The sequence below is a fragment of the Myotis yumanensis genome, unplaced genomic scaffold, assembly GCF_028538775.1.
Source record: "Myotis yumanensis isolate MYYU_CA2020_CCGP unplaced genomic scaffold, mMyoYum1.0.hap1 SCAF_1, whole genome shotgun sequence".
NCBI classification, from domain to species: Eukaryota; Metazoa; Chordata; class Mammalia; order Chiroptera; family Vespertilionidae; genus Myotis; species Myotis yumanensis.
In genome coordinates this window covers 143,090,547-143,112,674 of record NW_027223752.1, presented here as the reverse complement: position 1 = coordinate 143,112,674, position 22,128 = coordinate 143,090,547, and the positions used below count along the sequence as shown (strand labels likewise).

Here is a 22,128-nt window from a genome sequence, read left to right as displayed (position 1 = left end):
ATGGAAAAGCCAGATGATGAAATTCAGCAAGGAAAGGTGGCTACTTTGTAGTGTTTTTGTGTGTATGTTGTTGTTGTTGTTTTTAATCCTAACCCTGGGACATGTTTTTTATTGATTTGAAAGAGAGAGGAAAGGGATATAAGGGGGAGAGGGGAGGGAGAGACAGAGAGAGAGAGAGAGGAAGGGAGAGAGAGAGAGAGAGAGAGAGAGAGAGAGAGAGACAGAGAGAGAAACATCCATAGGTTTCATTCCATACATGCCCCGAACACGAATACAACCCACAACCTTTCAGTGTATGGGAGGACACTCTAACCCACAGAGTCACCCAGCCAGGGCAAGCTGGCTACTTTGCTTCTCTGCCTCAGAAAACATGTGCTCTACATTGAAAATTGAATAAATCATTATGGTGGATTATAATTAACTTCCGTTTTAACTGTTAGAAGTTGACCTCCTGAAATAGGAAAGTCTAGTACATATATATACAATAAAGGCTGTGGCCAAAATTTTTGATATTTTACATTTACTGAATCCATGCCTCTTTGAGTCACTTAACCCATTGAGTCTTTATATCAGGGGTCCTCAAACTACGGCCCGCGGGCCACATGCAAATACAAATATTGTATTTGTTCCCGTTTTGTTTTTTTACTTCAAAATAAGATATGTGCAATGTGCATAGGAATTTGTTCATAGTTTTTTTTAAAACTATAGTCCGGCCCTCCAACGGTCTAAGGGACAGTGAACTGGCCCCCTGTTTAAAAAGTTTGAGGACCCCTGCTTTATATCAATAATGTCAGAATACTTGAAAATTTAAAGTTGTTTCACTTTAAGTCATACTAAACTGAACAAGACATCACCTCATTAACAGTAAGATCACCACTGTTGTCTATGATAGCAAAACTAAATAACTTCTAAAATGTTAAATCAGGCACTTATCAGGAAGCAATTCTCAAAATCTGCTGAAAACCAACTGAGATAAATTTTACACACACATTTTGAGTGTGGGCTTCACTGCTTACGTTAGCATCCTAATTTCATCACTTACTAATTAGAGACTTGTAGGTAGATTCCTTATTTTTCCAAGACTCCATTCTCTCATCTGCAATATCTGGACAGTAATAATATTGAAATCGTAGGATTGTTGTGAACATTGAAAAGCTAACCTGCATAAGCATTCAGTCTATAAGGTAGAAAAGGATAACAAAGACCATGTGAGGTGAATCCTATATAACTTCCCCTGTCATCCTTACCATACAGATGTGTAAACTGTGCCTCAGAATAGTTTCATTATTTGTTTAAGAAACCACAGCTGGTAAATAATGAACTCAGGCTTAAAATATAATTGGAGACTTCTAGGTTTAATTTTTTCCTTTATATCAAACTTCTTCACTTAGATTTCTATCTTGGTCTATATGTGTATCGGAATCATAAATATTTCTGGTTACATCTTTCCCAGGCCAAGAGTAAGAAACCCACCCAAAATGGAAGATATTAAATTAATGTAATTTTTAAAAAATATTGTCTAAATTCATGGATCACAAAAAAAAACAACTGAAAATCATCCAAGATCTATCTCAACATTGAATACGTAACTCATCCTCTCATTAGGAAAATTGTTAATTAATTTAATTAATAGTTTAATTAATTTAATTAATAGTTTAATTAAAGGTGGCTTCTCAAAATAATTATTTTTCATTTTAAATAATATCTTATATGCAATTATTAATCTAAATTGCAGTTGCAGAACTAAATATACTTGAACAGTGATCATAACAAGAAATGCTGATATGTCATTAAAACAAATTTTTTTTCGCAGCAGGGAAAAATAAAATTGAAATGTCAAAGCACTTACTGCAGCTTGTCGGTGCGTATTGGAAAGTATTCCATGAATCTTCACTTTGTCCTTTTCCATTTGGTCTATGTTCACCCACAAATCCCGGCTGGCCGAATCAGATGGACCATATATCCGAGATATATAGTAATTGTGATCTGTGTCCTCCTGTTATAATAGAGAAAAATGCACATAAAGAACAGAGCATGGATGGACCTTGAGGGCAGTACGCTAAGTGAAATAAGTCAGAGACAGATAAGTACTGTATGTTCTTATATGTGCAATGTAAAAACGCTGTACTCATAGAAACAGGGTAGGATGGTGGTTACCAGGGGCTGGGGTTTTGGAGAAATGGGGAGATATTGGCCAAAGGGTACAAACTGCCAGTTATAAAATGAATAAGTTCTGGGGATCTCCTGTACAGCATGGTGACTATAGTTAATACTGTGATACATGTACAGTTTTTTTTTAAATATATTTTATTGATTTTTTACAGAGAGGAAGGAAGAGGGATAGAGAGTTAGAAACATCAATGAGAGAGAAACATCGATCAGCTGCTTCCTGCACACCCCCACTGGGGATATGCCGGCAACCAAGGTACATGCCCTTGACCGGAATCGAACCTGGGACCCTTCAGTCCGCAGGCAGACACTCTATCCACTGAGCCACACCACTGATCAGGGCAATGTACAGTATTATGTACTTGAAAGTTGTTAAGAGAGTAGATTTTAAATGTTCTCCCCACAGCAAAGAACTGGTAATTATGTGATATGATGTCAGTGTTAGCTAATGCTATCATGGAAATTATTTTGTAATATATTATTGTACCAAATCAATATATTTTATAGATAAACTTACACAAAGTTACATGTCAACTTTACCTCAATAGGGCTGGAGAGAAAAGAAGCATTTAGTCCAATTTATGTAATTTACTGAGTTATAGACAGTTTCATGAAAAAGAAAGGAAAGTTCTCAAAAGAAATGAAGAGAGACATTATCCCCCAAATTCTTAAAATACAAACTAAATAATGATACTATGAAATTAAAAATGTTAGTATTCTTCAAAACAACTAAAGGAGTTAACCTCTAATGGATGTGAATTAGATAAAAGATATAAAAAATTAATAAGTTCCTTGAGAAAAAATTTGTAAATAAACAGCAGTCTTTCTATTACAGGGATCTCTCTAATTGCTGACCAAAGAAAATGCCACTCTTGGAACTATTTAATGAAAACTTGAACTATAATTACCACTGAGTGACAACAAATTCAAACTTCTCTTCTTTAAAGCTGGGGTTACATTAGGGCCTGCTTTAAGTTAAAGATCTTAGAAATGGGTAATATATTTTTTCTCTATAATTGGGGTTACTAAATTCTACTTTTATGTGATTCTCATTATTGGTATCACCATGGTGCCTGCTACAGAACCTTTATTTTTCATGCCTCTCAATCAGTGCAAAGACTTAAATGTTTTAAACGGCAATTTTGAAGAGAAACTCCCAGAAAATAAAATGATTCTTGACTAATTCAAATTGCAAATATATATATTTTTTACCACAACATGTAATTGTGCATATCCATTTGTGGAGCCCACTAGATAGAATATATTTTAAAACATTCAGGTATATGTAAGAATAATGGTTATTGAATAGAGGGTCTGTGATTTGAATAATAATGTTTGAGATGTGAATATTGTCTAATGCATTTATTAGTTGTTCTAATTAAATAAAGTACAATTATTCTTGAAATTTTGTGAAAACAAGAATCCCAACTACCTTTTCACAAGCCATCAGGCTAGATATATATATAGAAAACTGACTACATAAAGGAAGGGAATATTTTTAGTACTAGATTTTGCTGCTTGACTAAAAAAAAATATTGACCCTAAATGTAAATATTGAGAACAGTGATTATATGTTAACATTAAGATCTTTTTAAAAGTTCCTAAGTAAACCTCCAATTAAACTCTGGGTATAACATTTAATTGTGTGTATACCGATAAGAAAATTATGCAGAGAAAGGAGAAAAAAGGAGCTACAAAGGAAGAAGGAAGAAGATTCCATGCAGCCCAAGAGAGATTTAACAGGGCTTTCAGCACTCCCTTCCAGAAGATTAAGACACTGATTATGTGAGTTTGGGGGGAGGGGGTAACAAGCATCATGACTATGTTGCCAGCGGGTCTTCCCTGTTGACTGGCGCTTCACTACTGGGAACTTCTGAGGTGGGTCCCCTCCTTGCCTTTGGGCACAAGCCATTCTGCACATGTCACTCCAAAGGCCACAAGGGCTGGTGGGGATCATGAGCACACAAGCATGGTAAGAAAGACCAACTAGTGAGACATCTAGAAGCTTAAAGGAGATACTTTCTCTTATTCTGATTGCTGAGAAATGTAGGTGTGAGACTTGAACTACTGCCCACATGTTGCTGCCAAGAGGAAACCTGGCCTGAAGACACAGCAAACATAGATGAGAACAGAACAATCAATGCAAAGAAAAAGCCAGATCCCTGATCGGGTACATATAAGTGTGACCTACACTTGGGTGTGTTAACCATGAAATCTCTTTTATTGTTAAAACACCTTTTGTTGGGTAATTGTCAACTAAAAGAATCCTAACTGACAAACAAGTTTCCCTAACTTGCAACCAAAAGAGACTCAACTTAAGCAACACACTGAAGAAGGCAAACTAATCTAGAGATTTACACATCTGTATAATAAACATCTCCCATTCAATTCTGTTATTCTAGCTAATCACATAGCAGAAATGAAAATTTAAATCTAACTTGCCAGAAATCATCAGATCTGAATAATAAGTGATAATGATTCATGTAATTTCCCAACGAATCATATAAAGGGGTGGTTTTGAAGAAAACTGTCTATGAGTTTAAATAAGAATTTTAATCTTTCCCTATTGCTAGAATTATTATAAACGGTTCAGCAACACTAAAGTCAGAGATGTAATCTTTAGGTGAATTATGTAACAGATTCTATGATGCTGCCAAATTTCCACATAAATACCAAATAGTATTCTCTTTAAAACTGCAGATTTTCACTATAGAATTCAGTATAATTATTGCAATCAACACATTTAAAAGGACTTTGGTATTTCCCTTAACACCTATATCTCTGTAATTAATCAAGATATAGTCTTAGCCCTAACCGGTTTGGCTCAGTGGATAGAGCGTCAGCCTGTGAACTGAAGGGTCCCAGGTTCGATTCCAGTCAAGGGCATGTACTTTGGTTGCAGGCACATCCCCAGTAGGGGGTGTGCAGGAGGCAGTTGATCGATGTTTCTAACTCTCTATGCCTTTCCCTTCCTCTCTGTAAAACAATCAATAAAATATTTTTTTTAAAAGATATAGTCTTAAAGTTAACATAAAGAATAATATCATTATGCTTAAATAACGATTATCTGCAAAAATATACATGTTGCCTAATTACAATCTCTGATACGGGTATGTGATAATACACCTTTATTTTTACTCACATCTTTGAAAATATTGAAAAGCTAAAGATTGACCTTGGTGTTTGACAAGTTTGTCAATTGCCATGGCAACTTTTATTCAAAGAGGAAGACTATTTTTTACCCAGGAATTTAGAAACATAAGTTATTGAGTTCCAGGGCGAAGCACTGGGCTCAGTTATTCAGGGGAGCCATAAAATAGCTGTCTTAAGATGTGACATTTCAGCACCATTAAATGATAGGGACCATATCCTGTCCTGTATAGGAGTAATGGCACTTAAAGAGTTGTCAATAGCCAATTCAGGCACAAAGATTTTCCTTTTCTTCTCAAACACAAACTATTTTTAACATCATAGAAAATAAAACAAAACCCTACTAAGATATGCCTAGTTGCCAATTCACTTAGGAAACCAACTGTTACTGAAAGTAGATGGCACAGTAGGTAGCTATAAACCCTATGAATCCATTCTTCTCAAACATGCTGGGAAATGAGCAGCTGTAAATGAAAAGAGGATAGACAGCAAACACACAGAGGAAAAGTCATCATAATTGTAGCCTAAACATTCGGCAACATGCAATTTACACAATTCCTAACTCATTGTCTTGTTTTTTATCAGGGGGGTTAAGCTGATTTTATGGTGGGTAATTTTTATGAATACCTCACATTGCCTTATGCAGTAATAGCACTTGAACTCCAAATTTATTTCACTGTGCTAGTCATTTGAAATATCTGGATACAAAAAACATAATCAAAGTTCTTAGGTAAAGTTATTTAGCATTGGATCAATTTTTTACCTCACAAAGATAGTTCCATAATAAATACAAGATTATAATTTCAACTGTTCCTGTCAGGTATTAATATATATCAAATATATAAATCATTTCTTATACAAATCATTTCACAATAACTATATGGTGCATTACTTGTATATATTAAACTCTTCAAAAACAAAGAGTTAGTATAGTCCTCTTTGATATAAAAGCATGTTAATATAAGAAACCAAAGAACATGATGAAGTAAAAAGAGAGAGAGAGAAAGAATGATCTGGCAGTACTCAGGAAAAAAATTACAGAGATAAACTCAATAGTACCAAGAGGAGAATAAACATGATGAAATTACTAGTTAGGACACAGAAAACAGTTATGAGAAGTGTATACAAGATGAAATGGAAAAGATAATGAAATAAGTGTCTAAGATAGACAACAATAGAAATTATATATGCATAGTAGTAATATCTATATTTTTTCTTAAACATAAATATATATATAAATGCTTTTAAAAACATTAGAACAATTTCTCTGAGATAACGATTTGAACCTGTACATCATGTCCCAAGAAAATTTACAATAGGATTTTGAGTACTAAGAATTTTCCTATTACTCAAAAAATTCATGGATTTTTAAAAAAATCTTATAAAAATCTAGAAAAACAAATCAAGTTATCTATAAGGAGGAAAAAAAAATGAGATAGTCTAATACTCCCTCATAATATCCAGTGGAAACAATGCCCATACAATGTGAGAGAAAGAAGTTGTGACTCAAGAATGTTTTACCCTGCAAAGTTGTAATTTAAGTATAAAGGCAACAAATATATTTCTAATACATACAAATGCAGAAGGAACAGACCATAAGTGGGACTTTCTTAAAAATGTAATAACTAATAATACAACCAAAGCAATCAGGAGGTGAATCAAACATGGTCTCGGGAACGAAGAAGCTGTAGTAAGCTTTAGATGGTGACCACTGACTCCACAGCAATTATGTTCAGAGAAACAGGACATTTTTGTTATAATGGTTATAAATCACAATGTAAACATCAACTGCGAAAATAAATAAAAATAGTCTAAGTCCATTATCATGTTTCATAGAAAGTAATCAGTAGAAATCTGAGCTATAGAAATCTAGTGTTAAAAAGTAAGAAACCCAAATTTTTAATATTAAGAGAACTCTTTAAGGAAAAACTCTGAAACCAGATGGCATGCATGCCTTCAAAGGCCAGAAGGTACAGTTACATTCATTATTTTCCTCAAATACAGTATTTTTAATGCAACCCAATTTATAAAATTATATCAATCTAAATATAGACACATACCTTTAGTCTTTTATCTATTTCTCTATCTCTCTGATTTTGTAGATAGATAGATGATAGATAGATACATACATACATACATATATACATACATACATAGATAAAATCAAAGGAAGAAAGGAAGGAAGGAAGGAAGGAAGGAAGGAAGGAAGGAAGGAAGGAAGGAAGGAAGGAAGGAAGGAAGGGGAAGGGAAGGAAGGCCCCAGCTGACATAACTCTGTGATTGAGCATCAACCTATGAACCTTGAGGCCACAGTTCGATTCCTCATCCGGGCACATGCCCAGGTTACGGGCTTGATCCCCAATGTGAGGTGTGCAGGAGGCAGCTGTCAATGATTCTCTCTCATCATTGATGTTTCTCTCTCTCTCTCTCTCTCTTTCTCTCTCTCCCTCTCTATGTCTTGTTGATTATATGAGATTATTGCACCAGTTCTCATTATGCTTATGTTTTACACACACCTTCACCATTTCTCTTTACCTACTTGATCTATTTGCCCACTGATCTAATGCCCTATAGTTGACAATGGCTATTAATTGGCATGATTTATTTTATTAATCATTCACAAGAGTTTAATTAAGTGGCCTCCAAAAATGTAAGATTACTTGAGTGAGAGAGAGAAAGAGAATGAGAGAGAGAGAGAGAGAGAGAGAGAGAGAGTTTGTGAGGTCAGATTACTGTGCAACACAAAAAATTTGGGATTCCAGCAATATTTCCATTATAAAATAGTTTCCATTTTTTCAGTAATAATCTTTCTCACAGAGGAAATGGTCCCTCGTGCTGTGCAGAGAGGTAACTGTGTGGCCAAAGAAGCACAACATACTTATTTGTGATCCTCCAAAATAACAAAACCAAAGCTCTATAATTCAGGTAAACGACTGCCTAGCTCTCCAGGCATTTTGAGATGTGTTGGTATGTGCTTATGTTGATTCATTTAGTAAATGAAGCAGAACTTATTTTCCAACTGAATAAAGTATGCTTAGCTGCCCCTGGATGAAACCTTTAACCTTTGCAAAAATGAGCCTAGGAGACTATTCCCAGGCTCAGAGTGGTGAGAAAGAAGAGGCCAAGGAGTTCTGCAGCAGTTCTGAGCGAATTATTAACATCTCAGTTTATCTTTTATAAATACAAGCAAGTCATTCCCAAATAGTGGCCACTAAAGAGATTCACTGCCAACTCACAAGGGATCTTCCAAGACTCCAAACATTTAGCAAAACATGTGCAATTAAAAAGTTTTAAACTATATGTGAGGTTTCTATTAAGACACACAAAGTTGGCATTAAAATAATGTAGCTCAAAGAAGATCTGGAGTTAAGTACAGTTCCTGCCTCACTGTACATTCTAAACTTTACTCTGTATAGGAAGGGGTTGAATTAGGTTGTCTCTTAAATTGCCTTTCAGCTAAGGTTCTGACATCCTAAAGCCACAACACAAAGAGAAAGCAATTGCTAAGCATGGGATAGCAGACTCTTTGCTTTACTTAAGTGATACTCACCAAAAGAAATAAAAGTGTGCAGTTTGAAGAGCCAATATAGGTAGCTAGTTACAGTACCTGTACACTGCAGTATCATTGCAATATGTAATTAATCATCCTTATTGACAAACTAGTAGCCCTGCACAGGAATCTGTGTGCCAGTAGCTCGCCAGTAGCTTGCTGCAGCCCTCCAGTAGCTCTCCACCTGCTTCCCCGCCCTCCTGTAGCTTCCCCCACTTCCTCCCCCAACCCCCTCATAGCTTGCTGCCCTGTGCCCTCCTGTAGCTCCCTCCGCCCCCCCATAGCTTGCTGCCCTGCCCCCTCCTATAGCTCTCCACTGCCCACTTGTAGCTGGCTGCCCCACCCTCCTGCTGATCCATGATCCCGTCGTTATGTGGTCGGTCGTTATGCTTCACGGTGTAACGACCATTTGCATATTACATCTTTATTATAGAAGGATTATAAATTGACCTCAATATTGGACTCTTTGCAGGGGGTGCTAGAATCCTTGAGAACACTATGCATACATGTGCACTATTTTTCAAATGCATATTGTTATGGGTAAATGTGTGAAAATTTTACAGAGTCACTGAACTTCTCTATAATTCTTATTATGGTGTATTTTTCCAATCAACTGAAAAAACAACAATTGTGTGGAGGGCCTCAAATATTCTGATTTAGATTTAGCATCCATAATGGGGCTAAAGTTTTCAAACTATATACATACTCTCTTAGTCGGCTCAGGCTGCCATAACAAAATAACATAGACTGGGGGTCTTAAACAACAAAACTTTATTTCTCACAGTTCTGGAAGCTAGGAAGGTCAAGATTAAGGTCCTGGCTGATTTGGTTTTGGGTGAGAGCTCTCTTCCTGGCTTGTGGCTGGCCGGCCTCCTTCGTGCTGTGTCTTCACATGGTGGAAACAAGGTCTCTGGTGTCTCTCCTTCCTCTTATAAGGGCACCAACCCCATTAGATTAGAACCCCGCCTTTAGGACCACAATTAACCTTGATTACTGCCTAAAGCAGCGGTTCTCAACCTGTGGGTCGTGACCCCTTTGGCGGTTGAACGACCCTTTCACAGGGGTCGCCTAAGACCATCCTGCATATCAGATATTTACATTACGATTCATAACAGTAGCAACATTACAGTGATGAAGTAGCAACGAAAATCATTTTATGGTTGGGTCACAACATGAGGAACTGTAAAGGGCCAGAAGGTTGAGAACCACTGGCCTAAAGGCTCTATCTCTAAATATAGTCACATGAGGCTTCAGCATGTGAATTTTGGGAGAACACAATTCAGTGCACAGCACTTGCAGATAGTTTCTTTATTAAGTTTGGATTTGTAAAGAAGTCCCAGATTTATTAGCTTTGAAAGTTCATGACATTTTCTAGTACCAATCAAAACTGCCACTCAAGCATTCTAATATAGGAGGACTTTTGGAAAATCCACACAGTTCTCTGTCTTGCCCTATTTCTTAGAAAAAAAAAAAAAGAGAAATGGCTACTATTTATAATTTCAAAAGATTATGGAAAATATTTATTCAGAAGCAGCTTTTAAAAATTAAAAAGTTGAGAATTTTCACATAACCAACATGGTGAAAAAGTTGGATGGTTTCCTCCTAGCAACTGGTAACCACTTGGCCAACATTCTCATTTCTAAGGTAACTGTTACTATCTCCAAATTATCCAGTCTGGTATTTCAAGTGACAGGCTAATATACTTTTAATTAGTCATTTTTTTTACATATTGTTTTCACTCCTTTAATGTCAAAGAATAAAACTTTTCTCCTGTCATCTTTTCTTATAACTTCTCATGTCCTCAAAATTTTAGCCCCTGAGTCAGTCAGTGATTAATAAGCAAGAGACAAGCTGTAAATAAAATTTTGCCAAAGGAAGTTTGGCATCACTTTCACTTAGAATAGGAATCTAATACTAATTTACATTTATAGATGACATTCTGTAAATAAAGTTAACTTTCTAAACCTCTATTTTCAAGACGACAAAGTGAAAGTTACAATAAAAATAGTCACATTACAATACTGGGGTTAAGTCCTTGAGATTAATATGTGAATATATGTTGGAAAATATGAAGTGCTATTAGAAACTACTTTCGTTTTGCTGACATAAATATTGCAGATAACACAAAAACAATTTAGGATAATTTACATTTTTGTGGTACTAACATTTATTGATCTATGAATTATCCTCAAGTATCAGAGAATGAAAGTTCAACATTCTCACCAGATCAAATTCATTTGCTTTATCCTATCATCTACCATCAGATTTTTGTTGGTTGGTTGGTCTTTATTTTTATATCAAGTAAATAGTTATTTATGAGAACTGGTATATAAGTTTAACTATAACTTATGAGTGCATATAATATTCCCAATTCTCATCTTGACACATAATATACTTTATGTATTTAATCCTAACAACAATTAAATGAATTACAAATAATCTAAAGCTCAGAAACACTGAGTATATTGCATGAAATCCCTTGAATCCCAGAGTTATAAAAACAGTTGTATATAATTTCAGTCTGTGTTCTGTCTACTTACATGACATCTTTTAGGTATTAAATTGTTTAGGACCTCAAAAATATTATATTTGGTTAAATTGTTTCATGAGGCTATTTACCAGGCCTTTTCTAATAGCTCCCTCACTGGTCTCTCTGCTTTTCTTTTCTTGGTTCTCTTCACTTTATTTTCCTCAGAGTAGCATCATCTTTTTAAGAGTAATCCTAAACAAGAATCTGATCATATAACACTCTTCCTCTACACACTGAGAATAAAACCCAGAGTCCTCATAAAGTCTGTGCTTGACACAACCATTTCTTCAACTCCATCCTCTCCGTCACACAGTCTGCACCAACCCTATTGGTTTTCTTGTTGTCCCATTGATGCACCAACCTGCCCCACCCTCAACACTGCACATCTGCTGTTTTATGCATCTGGAATGGTCCTCCCCTCTTCTATTGTGCTTTAATTCTTAGTCTGCTTTAATTTCCTTTATAACATTTTTTACCATCAGACTTTTTAAAAATATTATCACTCCCCTAACTCCATTTAAAATATCTTTCCCTCTCTTTCTTGGGTTCACTGCTATATTCTAAGAATTAGATGGTGTCTGCTACCTAACAGACATTCAATAATTATTTGTTGATGTTGAAGCTTCTTTCTATTTATCAAAGCTAGTTTCTTTGCCTTCGTTATCTCCTAGAAGAAATGTCACCATAGTGGGTTCTTTTTTTTTTTTAGGTTTTATTTATTTTAGAGAAAGAGGAGGGAGAGGAAGAGAAAGAGAGAGAAACATTGAGATGAGAGAGAAACATTGATCAGTTGCCTCCTGCATGCAACCTGCCTGGAAATCAAACACACGACCTTTTGGTGTATAGGAGGATGTTCCAATCAACTGAGCCAGGGCACGGTGGCTTTTACACCAAGGAATAAATAGAAGATCATATACAAACAACCGAAGATCTTGATGGCTTGAAACAACTGTCAGGATTCTGCATTTGAATCATTCAGGATTCTGTTGAGGTGGGCTGGGCCCAGCTGGGCATTGCTACTGTCTGATAGTGTCAGCTGGGTCACTGCTGGTTTGCAGTCAGTTAGCATGTTAGCAGGGGATGGTAGGTTCCACATGGTGTTGGTCACATGTTCAGGATCTCTATCTCCAGGTGCCACCTCCTTCTCAGGGAAGCTAGATTGGGCTTATTCAAAAGGTGATAGAATCCAAGAGAGTAAGAGTGGAAGCTGCAAGGCCTCCAGAGCATTGCTTATAAGTTGCATACCTTCACTTCTGTCCCATTCATTTGATCAGAATAAGTCACAAGGCATGCCCTGAACTCAAGGGGTGGGCAGGTAGATTCTACCTCTTTATGGGAGGAATTGTAGGAATTTTTGGCCATTTTTAATCTACCATGCCATCCAAATTTTCTGTCCATTAGTGGTTGAGCTGTTTTGCTAAGTTTAAACATAGATATACTTTGCCTCCCCCCCTCCCCCAGAGATACTGTACCATTTCCACTTCATACAGATAGCATTTTGATAATACCCTCTGGGGAGCTTAAATTAAAAAAAAAAAAAATCTGTAAAGGTGCTTTCATTTGGCAGAGTTACTTTTGACAACATAAATCTTTGTGCTGCTTCCTAAACAAGACATTAAATGCCCATTTCAGATGATAAATTATTCTAGGTTCACATCTTAAAAAAAAAAGGAAAATCTTGTCGCCAGCTCTCTTAACCTTAGGTGGCTGTTTAGAGGTCAAACAAGGGCACAGCAAAGGGCGAGAGACTGCCATAGTTTCATAAATCATTAAAAGTAAAGAAGCAAAAAGAAAAGCACAATCTGTAGAGTAGTATTGTTTTAAAAACATTGATGCTAGATTCAAAGAAATATTTTCATAATATAGTTTTACTGATTTGCAGAATGAGTCTCTTTTAGATCTATAAGCCGGAGTTTATACCTTAAAATGACAAGATAGCTAGAAAAGATTTTATTTCAGTGCAGACTGAGAAACATGTTTTCCTTTTTGGCTTCTGTCTTACCAGAATCACACAGGGGGAAATCAGTGTTATTAGCTTCTCCCTTTCCTAAGAACTAGCTCAAAAGACCTCAAGAAAAATAGTGCATGCAGGTCAAATTTTCAAGAGATCACAGTCTAATGCAGTCAGATGCTATAAAATGGCCTGTTTATTTACAACCATTTCTTTTAAGTGTCACTCGCTTAAGCTAACAAGTATTTATGATGCATTGATTATATATGCAGAAGGCCTTGAGCTCAGTGTTGAGAAGGACCAAAAATATAGTCCTTGCTCTCCTGAAATATGCAACAGATTGAGCTAAGGCAGGTGCTAGATATCTCTATTCTAACCCAGTATGAGGTAACTAAGTCCTAATGGCACCGACAGTTCCATAAGACTTGGAAGAAGGCAAACATTTCATTCAGTCTTAGTGATTTAAATCAGGGAGGGTGGGTTCAGAGTCATGATATTTAATGCGGACCTTGAAGAATGATTTGGAACTACTGAGAAAGACTGGTCTGGCATACGGGAACAAGCAGGAAAAGTTAGGAAGATTATAGAAACTCTGCTAGCATAGGTAGCTAGATATTAATAAAGGAAGAAAACAAAGGGAATCAGACATTAAGCCTAATAAACTAGGGAGCAAAACTGGTTAAGCTAACTGGGTTGGGAGCTACAGCCTCACACACTCTATGGAACAGCTGCATCCTCCACCCTTGGGACCTAATCCCCAAAGTGGGAAGGAAAGATTGGTTACCAGCCATTAGCTGGGATTATCAAGGGAGAGAAAAAGGGAAAACTCCTTTGCTGGGCGCATATACAGTAGGAGCCAAGATGGTGACCTAAAGGGGAAGGAATCTAGTCTGGGAAAAGGATCTGATTGGTGAGGGGGAGGGCCCAGCACAAGGCCACTAGGGATCAGGAAGGAAATTGGCTAATTTGAAAGACAGCCAGCTCCTTCCCACGACCTAGATAATAGAGTCAAAGCTTAACAAAGGCCGCTCTCAATAGCACACAGGTGCTGGCATGTTCCCGAGCTCCAGCGTGTTCTCTCCTTCTGTAGCAAGCGCAGGTCCCAGTGTGGCTCCTAGGGCCAGCCTGGGTACCGCAGCACAGCACCGGCCCGAGTGCAGCTGGGAACAGAGACTAAGTTCGCTGGATGAGGACAGAGACTGAGCTGGACAAAGCTTTGGCCTGGGCTGAAACGAGCTATGCCTGCCAATGCTGGGCCACTGGCACAGAATTCCTGGGCCCGGGCCCTCCTTCTGCACTTGATGCAAACAAGGCTGGCCTTCCGCGGTGGGATGGAGCTGAACCATGGCCATCGATGAGACACAGACCCCAGGTACCTGGGGACAATCCTTGGTGTTTGTTCCAGCTTCAATAAATCTTAGCACTCCATCGCATCTTCCCATGCATGGGCCCCAAAATGCTGTTCTCCAAACACCACAGGAACCCATGTCCACAGCCTATAACAGGAACAACAGGCATATACAGGGGAGTAATGTGAAGTGAGTACAGTGAGATGTGCAGAGTTTAGGTTGCACAACCCCTTGGGTGTCTGAATTTGATTCTGTGTAAAGAGAGAGCCTTGGAAATAATGGATTAAGTGTGGATCAAAAGGAACAATCTAGACAATAGGATGGACTAGAGAAGGGGAAGATTAGAATCAGACATTGGTTTGGGAGCTATTGCAAAAGTCAAGAATAAAATCGTAACAGCTCTGTCCTAACCGGTTTGGCTCAGTGGATAGAGCGTCGGCCTGCAGACTCAAGGGTCCCAGGTTCGATTCCGGTCAAGGGCATGTACCTTGGTTGCGGGCACATCCCCAGTAGGGAGAGTGCAGGAGGCAGCTGATTGATGTTTCTCTCTCATCAACGTTTCTAACTCTCTATCCATTTCCCTTCCTCTCTGTAAAAAATCAACAAAATATATATTTTTTAAAATTCATAACAGCTCCAAATAGCTTACAAACAGGCAAAACAGCAAGGAGAGAGGCTATTGTGAAGAAGACTGAAGTTCACTCAGAAACGACCCAGAGGCATTTAATCAGGACAACTGGACAATCTGACAGTTCAAAGTAATTGGTGTCAGTTAACATTTTAAAGCAGAACTTACAATATCTACATGTCACTTTAAATTCTAGAAAACACATATGAGATAAATAATAGCATTGATTTTCAAATACAATGCATACCAAGGGTCACAGAAACAGGGACTTGAGAATAACCAGATATAACTGAAAGACCTCCTGTATTCAGATAACACATGTATTTATCTTACTCGCACTGAATTCGAAACATTACTCAAGGTGGGACAATGCCATGAGCTAAGAAAAACCTTTCAACCTCCCAATTCTTGTCTGCACATTAAAATTACTTGGAGATCTTTTAAACATTTCAAAGCCCAAATAATATGCAGGCCAATTAAATCAGAAACTGGTTTTGGGTGCATAGTGTGACATCCCAATTGTGCGGAAAAGTCTGGAAAACATTGAATAAGAGCATATATCACCTATTAGCTGAAAGTTCCAATTTGCAACTTGAACATGTTCTCTATCTACATTATCATGTCCAAAGCAAGATGTTAGAAATTTAAAAAATCAACTTATCCTTAGAGAGATAATCAAATTTTAAGAATTTCATGTTTTTAAATGTTGCGCTTGCTATTCTCCAAACTACATACAGCAAGATTTATATTACAGAGAACTGTAGGAGTAATAAAAATCCATTTGTTTTTGAAATGGTGACTCTTAAAGTTGTAGCCTTGTTGACATTGATCTCAATAAAGGAGGCTGAATACACATTTCTTTTCCTTAATGGATATAAGAGCTGGAGAATTTCTGAGATATTTTCTGAATGTTTCATAGGTTGCATCTTACATCTCCAAAATAGTATAAATTTGGAATCCTCATGTCATGATTTTTTGCTATATTAATTTGACGTAACATTTACGTGCCACCTTACCTCCCCACAGGTTTACTAGCTTTGAAACAAGTTTAAAGATAAAGCAACTTTAAAAGGCAATGGATATGCTGAATTAATTTGATATATTAACACAATTTTAAAGATCATTAGTCAGTCTACATGTATAATCATCGGGCTTTGCATAAACATAAAGTGCAAAGAATTAAACAGTGGTAAGTTGTATGTGACTATACTAAACACAATAGTAATTATAAACATTACTTTGAAGATTAGCTTTGGGAAATTTAACTTGATTTACATGTATATTTCAAATGAAAAGTTCTCATTTACTGTTTAAAACTTTTCATTTATCGTTCTCCCATTAGAATTCTAGAGAATTTCCATTTGCTCATGGATTTCCTCTGTCTTGGCTTTGATATAGAAGTAGTTCTCTTCACTAATCTACAGTGTGAATAAAAGTTGCTTAGAATAGTCATTAATGGATAAAATGAATTCAGCTAGTTATAGATACAATTAAGAATATTACTTAATAGTGAAACATTAAAAACAATCTGGGGGGAAAATGAAGAAAGCTTATGTCAAAGTTATCTTTGGGTTTTGCTTTGGAAGGAACATTACTACCCCAGGGAATAAAGGTAGAGACAGTGGGGAGGAGGATGAGGAATAAAATTCCAACGTACACTCAGAGAACAAAGAGTGTAGTAAATATTCATTGGAATCAGATGAGTGAAAACGGGCATGTAGGCACATGCATCAACATTCTGTTGTAACCAGTGTAAAATCCAAAGTCCATCTGGGTCTTTGCACTATGTGATTTTGACTTGCTAATTTATAAGTAATCAGTCTAATATGTAAGACAGAGTTCACAAAATCAGATACATATTTGGTCCCCTGATGCAGCAGAGATTTTTTATATACATGGTGGAGCAAAGTAGGTTTACAGTTGTTTGTATGGAAAAATAATACAATCATCCTATATAATAAAAGGCTAATCTGCAAATAGACCGAATGGTGGAACAATCGGAACAACTGAACAACCAGTTGCTATAATGTGTGCTGACCACCAGAGGGCATGTGCGGAACATGGCGGGCATTGGCCAAGGCAGGATGGTGGAGCAGGTGAGCAGGGGTGCCAAACCAACAAACCAAGGCAGGGTGCTGGTTGCTGTCATTGGGGCGAGTCTCTGGTGGTTACTGAAAATTCCTTGCTCCTGCGTGCCACAGTCCCACCAGGCGTTTGCACCTGCTGCCAGCACCGGCCCCGCTTGCACCCGCAGGTGATGCCACCGCCCACACCTGCTGACGGTACCGGAGCCGTTCCCGATCACTCGGCGTCATCAGCGGGTGCAAGTGGCGGCTGCTGGCCCTGATTGCCCCTCAGGGCTTCTCCACCTCCCCCTGCTCCTGACAGGCAATCGGGGCAGCAGCCACCACTCACACCCATTGAAGGCGCCGGCCGCAATCACTCTGTGCTGTCATCAGGTGGAGTGGGGCCAGCGCCGTCAGGGCATGGAAGCGGTGGTGGCAGGAGTGGGGCTGCCAGCAGACAGGAGACCAGGGGCCGCAGCAGGTAGGGCCGGGCGGGGGCACGGAGGATGGGCTGAGACCCACCCCTGTGACTACTGCAGCCTCGTGGCCCACAGTTCCTTTCAAGATGCATGAATTCGTGCACTGGCCCCCTAGTTAGTGAATAATAATATAAGAAAAACCCTGTGTTTCACATACTCAGCACTGTCAACCTACTTTTGCCCCACTCTAGTCTAACTCATCATGGTCTAAAGGTTTATATTGCAAAAATAATGCCAGCAGTGGTTCACAAAACATGTAGAGGAGTAACAAACATAATTTTCAAAGCCAAGGAAGCAAAACAAACAGATTGCCTTAAATACTAAAAGTGGTCATTTCCCTCAGAATAGCTAATTAAGCAATGAAATCATTCTCAGGTTAATCTTTTCAATGAAAGTGTTCTGGAAAGTGGCTACCTAAAACTAACTTGTTGTTAGCATACTTACCAAGGCACTTATGATATCCTATCTAATAATAGACAAACATGGTAATTAACCATACCTCCGACACACTTCCCATGGGCTAATCAGGGCGATATGCAAATTAACTGCCAATCAAGATGGCAGCCTGCAGCCAGGCAGCTGAAGCAAAGAGGAGGCTTGCTTGCTCCAGTGATGGAGGAAGCCAAGGTTCCCCGCCTGCCATTGCTGGCCTCTGAGCTGCAATCTAAGAAACAATGTTGCAATTATAGAAGCTAAACAAACCCCAGAAACCTGCTTTCAGCCAGCCAGGCCTCAGAGCTGGAGTTGCAACAGTGTTTCAATTATAGAAGCTAAACAAAGCCCAGATACCTGCTTTCAGCAGCCGAGGTCTCAGAACTGGAGCCGAGCCTCAGAGCTAAAGCCGGCTCTCAGCTCCAGTGACAGCCATAGAAGGTAAATAAATCCCAGAATAAAAAAAAAAAAAAGAAAAAAAGGAGAGGTTGGGAGCTTCAGTCACTTGCCAGCCTGAAAACGGCCTTCAGCCCCTCACCCAGACTGGCCAGGCACCCCAGTGGGGACCCTCACCCTGAAGGGGGTGTGACCAGCTGCAAACAGCCATCAGCCCCTCATCCAGGCTGGCCAGGCACCCAAGTGGGACCCCCGCCCTGATCCAGAACACCCTTCAGGGCAAACCAGCCAGCCCCCACCCATGCACCAGGCCTCTATCCTATATAGTAAAAGGGTAATATGCAAACTGACCCTAACAGCAGAAGGACTGGGAATGACTGGTCACTATGACACACACTGACCACCAGGGGGCAGACGCTCAATGCAGGAGCTGCCCTCTGGTGGTCAGGGTGCTCTCACATGGGAGGAGCTCTGCTCAGCCACAAGCCAGGCTGATGGCTGCCAGTACAGCGGTGGTGGTGGGAGCCTCTCCTGCCTCCTCAGCAGAGCTAAGGATGTCCGACTGCAGTTTAGGCCTGCTCCCCGCTGGCAAGTGGACATCCCCCCGAGGGCTGCCGGGCTGCCAGAGGATGTCTGATTGCCATCTTAGGCCCAATCCCCCGGGGAGCGGGCCTAAGCCAGCAGGTGGTCATCCCCTAGGGGTCCCAGACTGCGAGAGGGCACAGGCCAGGCTGAGGAACACCCCTCCCCCAGTGCACAAATTTTTGTGAACCGGGCCTCTAGTAGAATAATATTTTAGATCCATGGTAAAGAATTCATAGTACAGTGATTCCCAAAGAGTAAAATGTGAAGAAAAAAAAAAGATAACTTGGTGAGTTTTTAAATAAGATACATCTAGTAACTCACCTATCATTTATTCTAATACATATTCTATTTCTTTTTATTGTTTTCTTTTTCTGAAACAATAACAATTATAGATAATATAGATTTAAATGACATATCTGACATATCTTTTTGAATGAAAACATTGTCTTTCTTTTTCCATTTTGGTTATATGATAATATCCAAACTGCAGAGGTCGCTGCCATAGTGTTTTTGCCTTCTTCTTTTGAGGTAGCTTAGAACACCTTTAAAGAATCAAAAGCATTGATCATAAAACTGCGGAGTTAGAGCCTAGAAAATTTCTCATATTCTGATAAAGTATATTTTATTCCCAAGGACTCTAGGAAAGTTGCAAGGTTTTCATGTCAAAGTAAAAACTCTCCTTCCCCCTGTAAATGATAATAGTGAATCCAGAAAAGGAGTATTTCCATGTGCTTCACATTTCTTCTTGATGGTATAAGGCTCTAAAGCAGTGGTATCAACCTTGGCTGCACATTAGAATCACCTGGGAATCTTTTTAAAATCCTGATTTCTGGGCCTCATCCTCCGGAAATTTGGTTTCTTTGTATGGGGTGGGGCCACAACATTAGTAACAAAGAAACAGAATTTCTGGAGGATGAGGCCCAGAAATCAGGATTTTAAAAAGATTCCCAGGTGATTCTAATGTGCAGCCAAGGTTAAGAACCACTGCTCTAAAGAATTCCTAAGGCCATTCTGGGGCCTATGAGTGGCTTATGGGCTATTGTGCAGCATGGAGAGCCACCGTGAATCCTCAAAGCAGAGGAGCGGTGGTGTTTGTGCATGTTTCTGGTCTTTTACTCCTTAATCCAGAGAGCAGCTTCCAAGGGTCCTCTGGGGATCAGGCTGTCCACAGGCCAACAAGGCCCTTGGAATACATTAGGCCCCAAAGAAATGCAAATGCCCTCACATGGCTTCCAAAGACCTCAGGCTCCAACTCCAGCCTCACACTGCAGTCCCTTCCTGTGCCCCCTTCTCTCACCCACCTTGGCCTTCCTTCAGGTCCTGGAACAAATCTACCTCCTCCCCGCTCACCACCTTCTCATAATGCTGCTTTCCCTACACAGAAAGCTACATCGCCCTCACTCCACCATTAATGTTTCAACGTAAATTTCTCCTCTTTAGAGAAGGATCTTACTATAGAAGGTCCTTCTCATCCCAGCTCCTAACCCTTATCTCTGCGCCCACTTTATTCCTTCATATTTATGATTCTAGATTAACTTATTTACTCTATGTCTATCCACCCTGCTAGACTGTAAAAGCTCCAAGAAGGCATGTTTCATTTCTGCTTTATTTACTAAAAATACTAGCAATGGACACTGTTTAAATATCTGTTGAATGAGTAAATAAGTAGATGAATGAAACCGAGGGAACTTATTGTCTTATTTTATAAAAATGAAGAAGGAGACGAAGAAGAAGAAGAAGAAGAAGAAGAAGAAGAAGAAGAAGAGGAGGAGGAGGAGGAGGAGGTATTCTGAATTCCTAAATGTCAGTTTATAAATAAATTTATACTATTTACCCAATAGTAAGTTGAGGGACAATTGCTTATTGGCTAATAGATCCAATGGTTCCATGATGAATTCTTGCTGAGTACAATTGTGAGCTCAGCATTTTAATAATAAATGGAATTATTAAAATGTAGCTAGGGGAGAAAGATCTAAGGTCTGTTGTTCAAATCATGTGAGAAGTGAATGGGGAAGAGTCCACTGAATGACAGAGGGGAACTAGCCTTGCTGTGTGCAGAGGTCAGAATGAGGATTCTTGGGTGCATGTTTTGGGGATAAAATACTTGGCTAAGTAAGGATGAGAAACACTTAAAAAATGATGGTGTCAGAAACAAAAATGTTCTCTCTTGAACTGGCTGAAATTCCCAGTAGAAGACTCTGAGCAAAGGCTGTTGGGGATGTTATAGATAAGATTAATTTATTTGAATTTTTAAAAAGCACTTTATAACGTATCAGATTCTTTAACTATCTTTAAATTATGCTCAGTTTAGCTATATTTAAAAATAACTCCCTAAGGTAATTGGTAATTAAACAAACAATTTGCCATCCAGATAGGAAATAACCTGAGATCTATCTGAATTTTTGTCTCCTCCACCATCTTTCCTTTCTACACGCCATCTCTAGCTTGTACTCATTTATTTGGGTCAGAGCTCTAGGGCCACTATTTTATCTTATGCAACAATATTTCAGGATAAACAGTTATCTGGGTGCAAGAAGAAAAAGATGGTTAACTGATGTTTATTTTCTCACCAGGCATTCATGTCTATTGAAGGCTGTATGCAGCTGTGAGAGGTTCTGTCAACACACACAAAATGTGGTAAATGTGAAGGATTTAGCTAAACAATTCTGATTCCAAAAATCTATAGCCAAATTTTTCAGACTGTTAAGGAAATATTGTTTACAAATAATCAGCCTTGAATAGAGAGATTCATACATAAAAGAGGTATGAAATCTCTCCAGTGCCACAAACTATGAATGAAGAAAGAGAAAACGTACAGTCTGGTCAATTGAAGTGGCTACTTT

The 22,128-nt window shown here is 38.6% G+C and overlaps 1 protein-coding gene across 2 annotated transcripts in view; it reads right to left on the bottom strand.

Annotated features, from left to right (window-relative positions):
• The window catches only part of PLXDC2 (plexin domain containing 2), a 413,522-nt gene that overhangs the window by 198,803 nt on the left and 192,591 nt on the right, over positions 1 to 22,128 (bottom strand). For both annotated transcript variants that reach the window (XM_070432569.1, XM_070432560.1), the window contains one exon: positions 1,850 to 1,996. In XM_070432569.1, the coding sequence (XP_070288670.1) occupies positions 1,850 to 1,996 (147 nt within the window). The remainder of the gene's footprint in view (positions 1 to 1,849; positions 1,997 to 22,128) is intronic.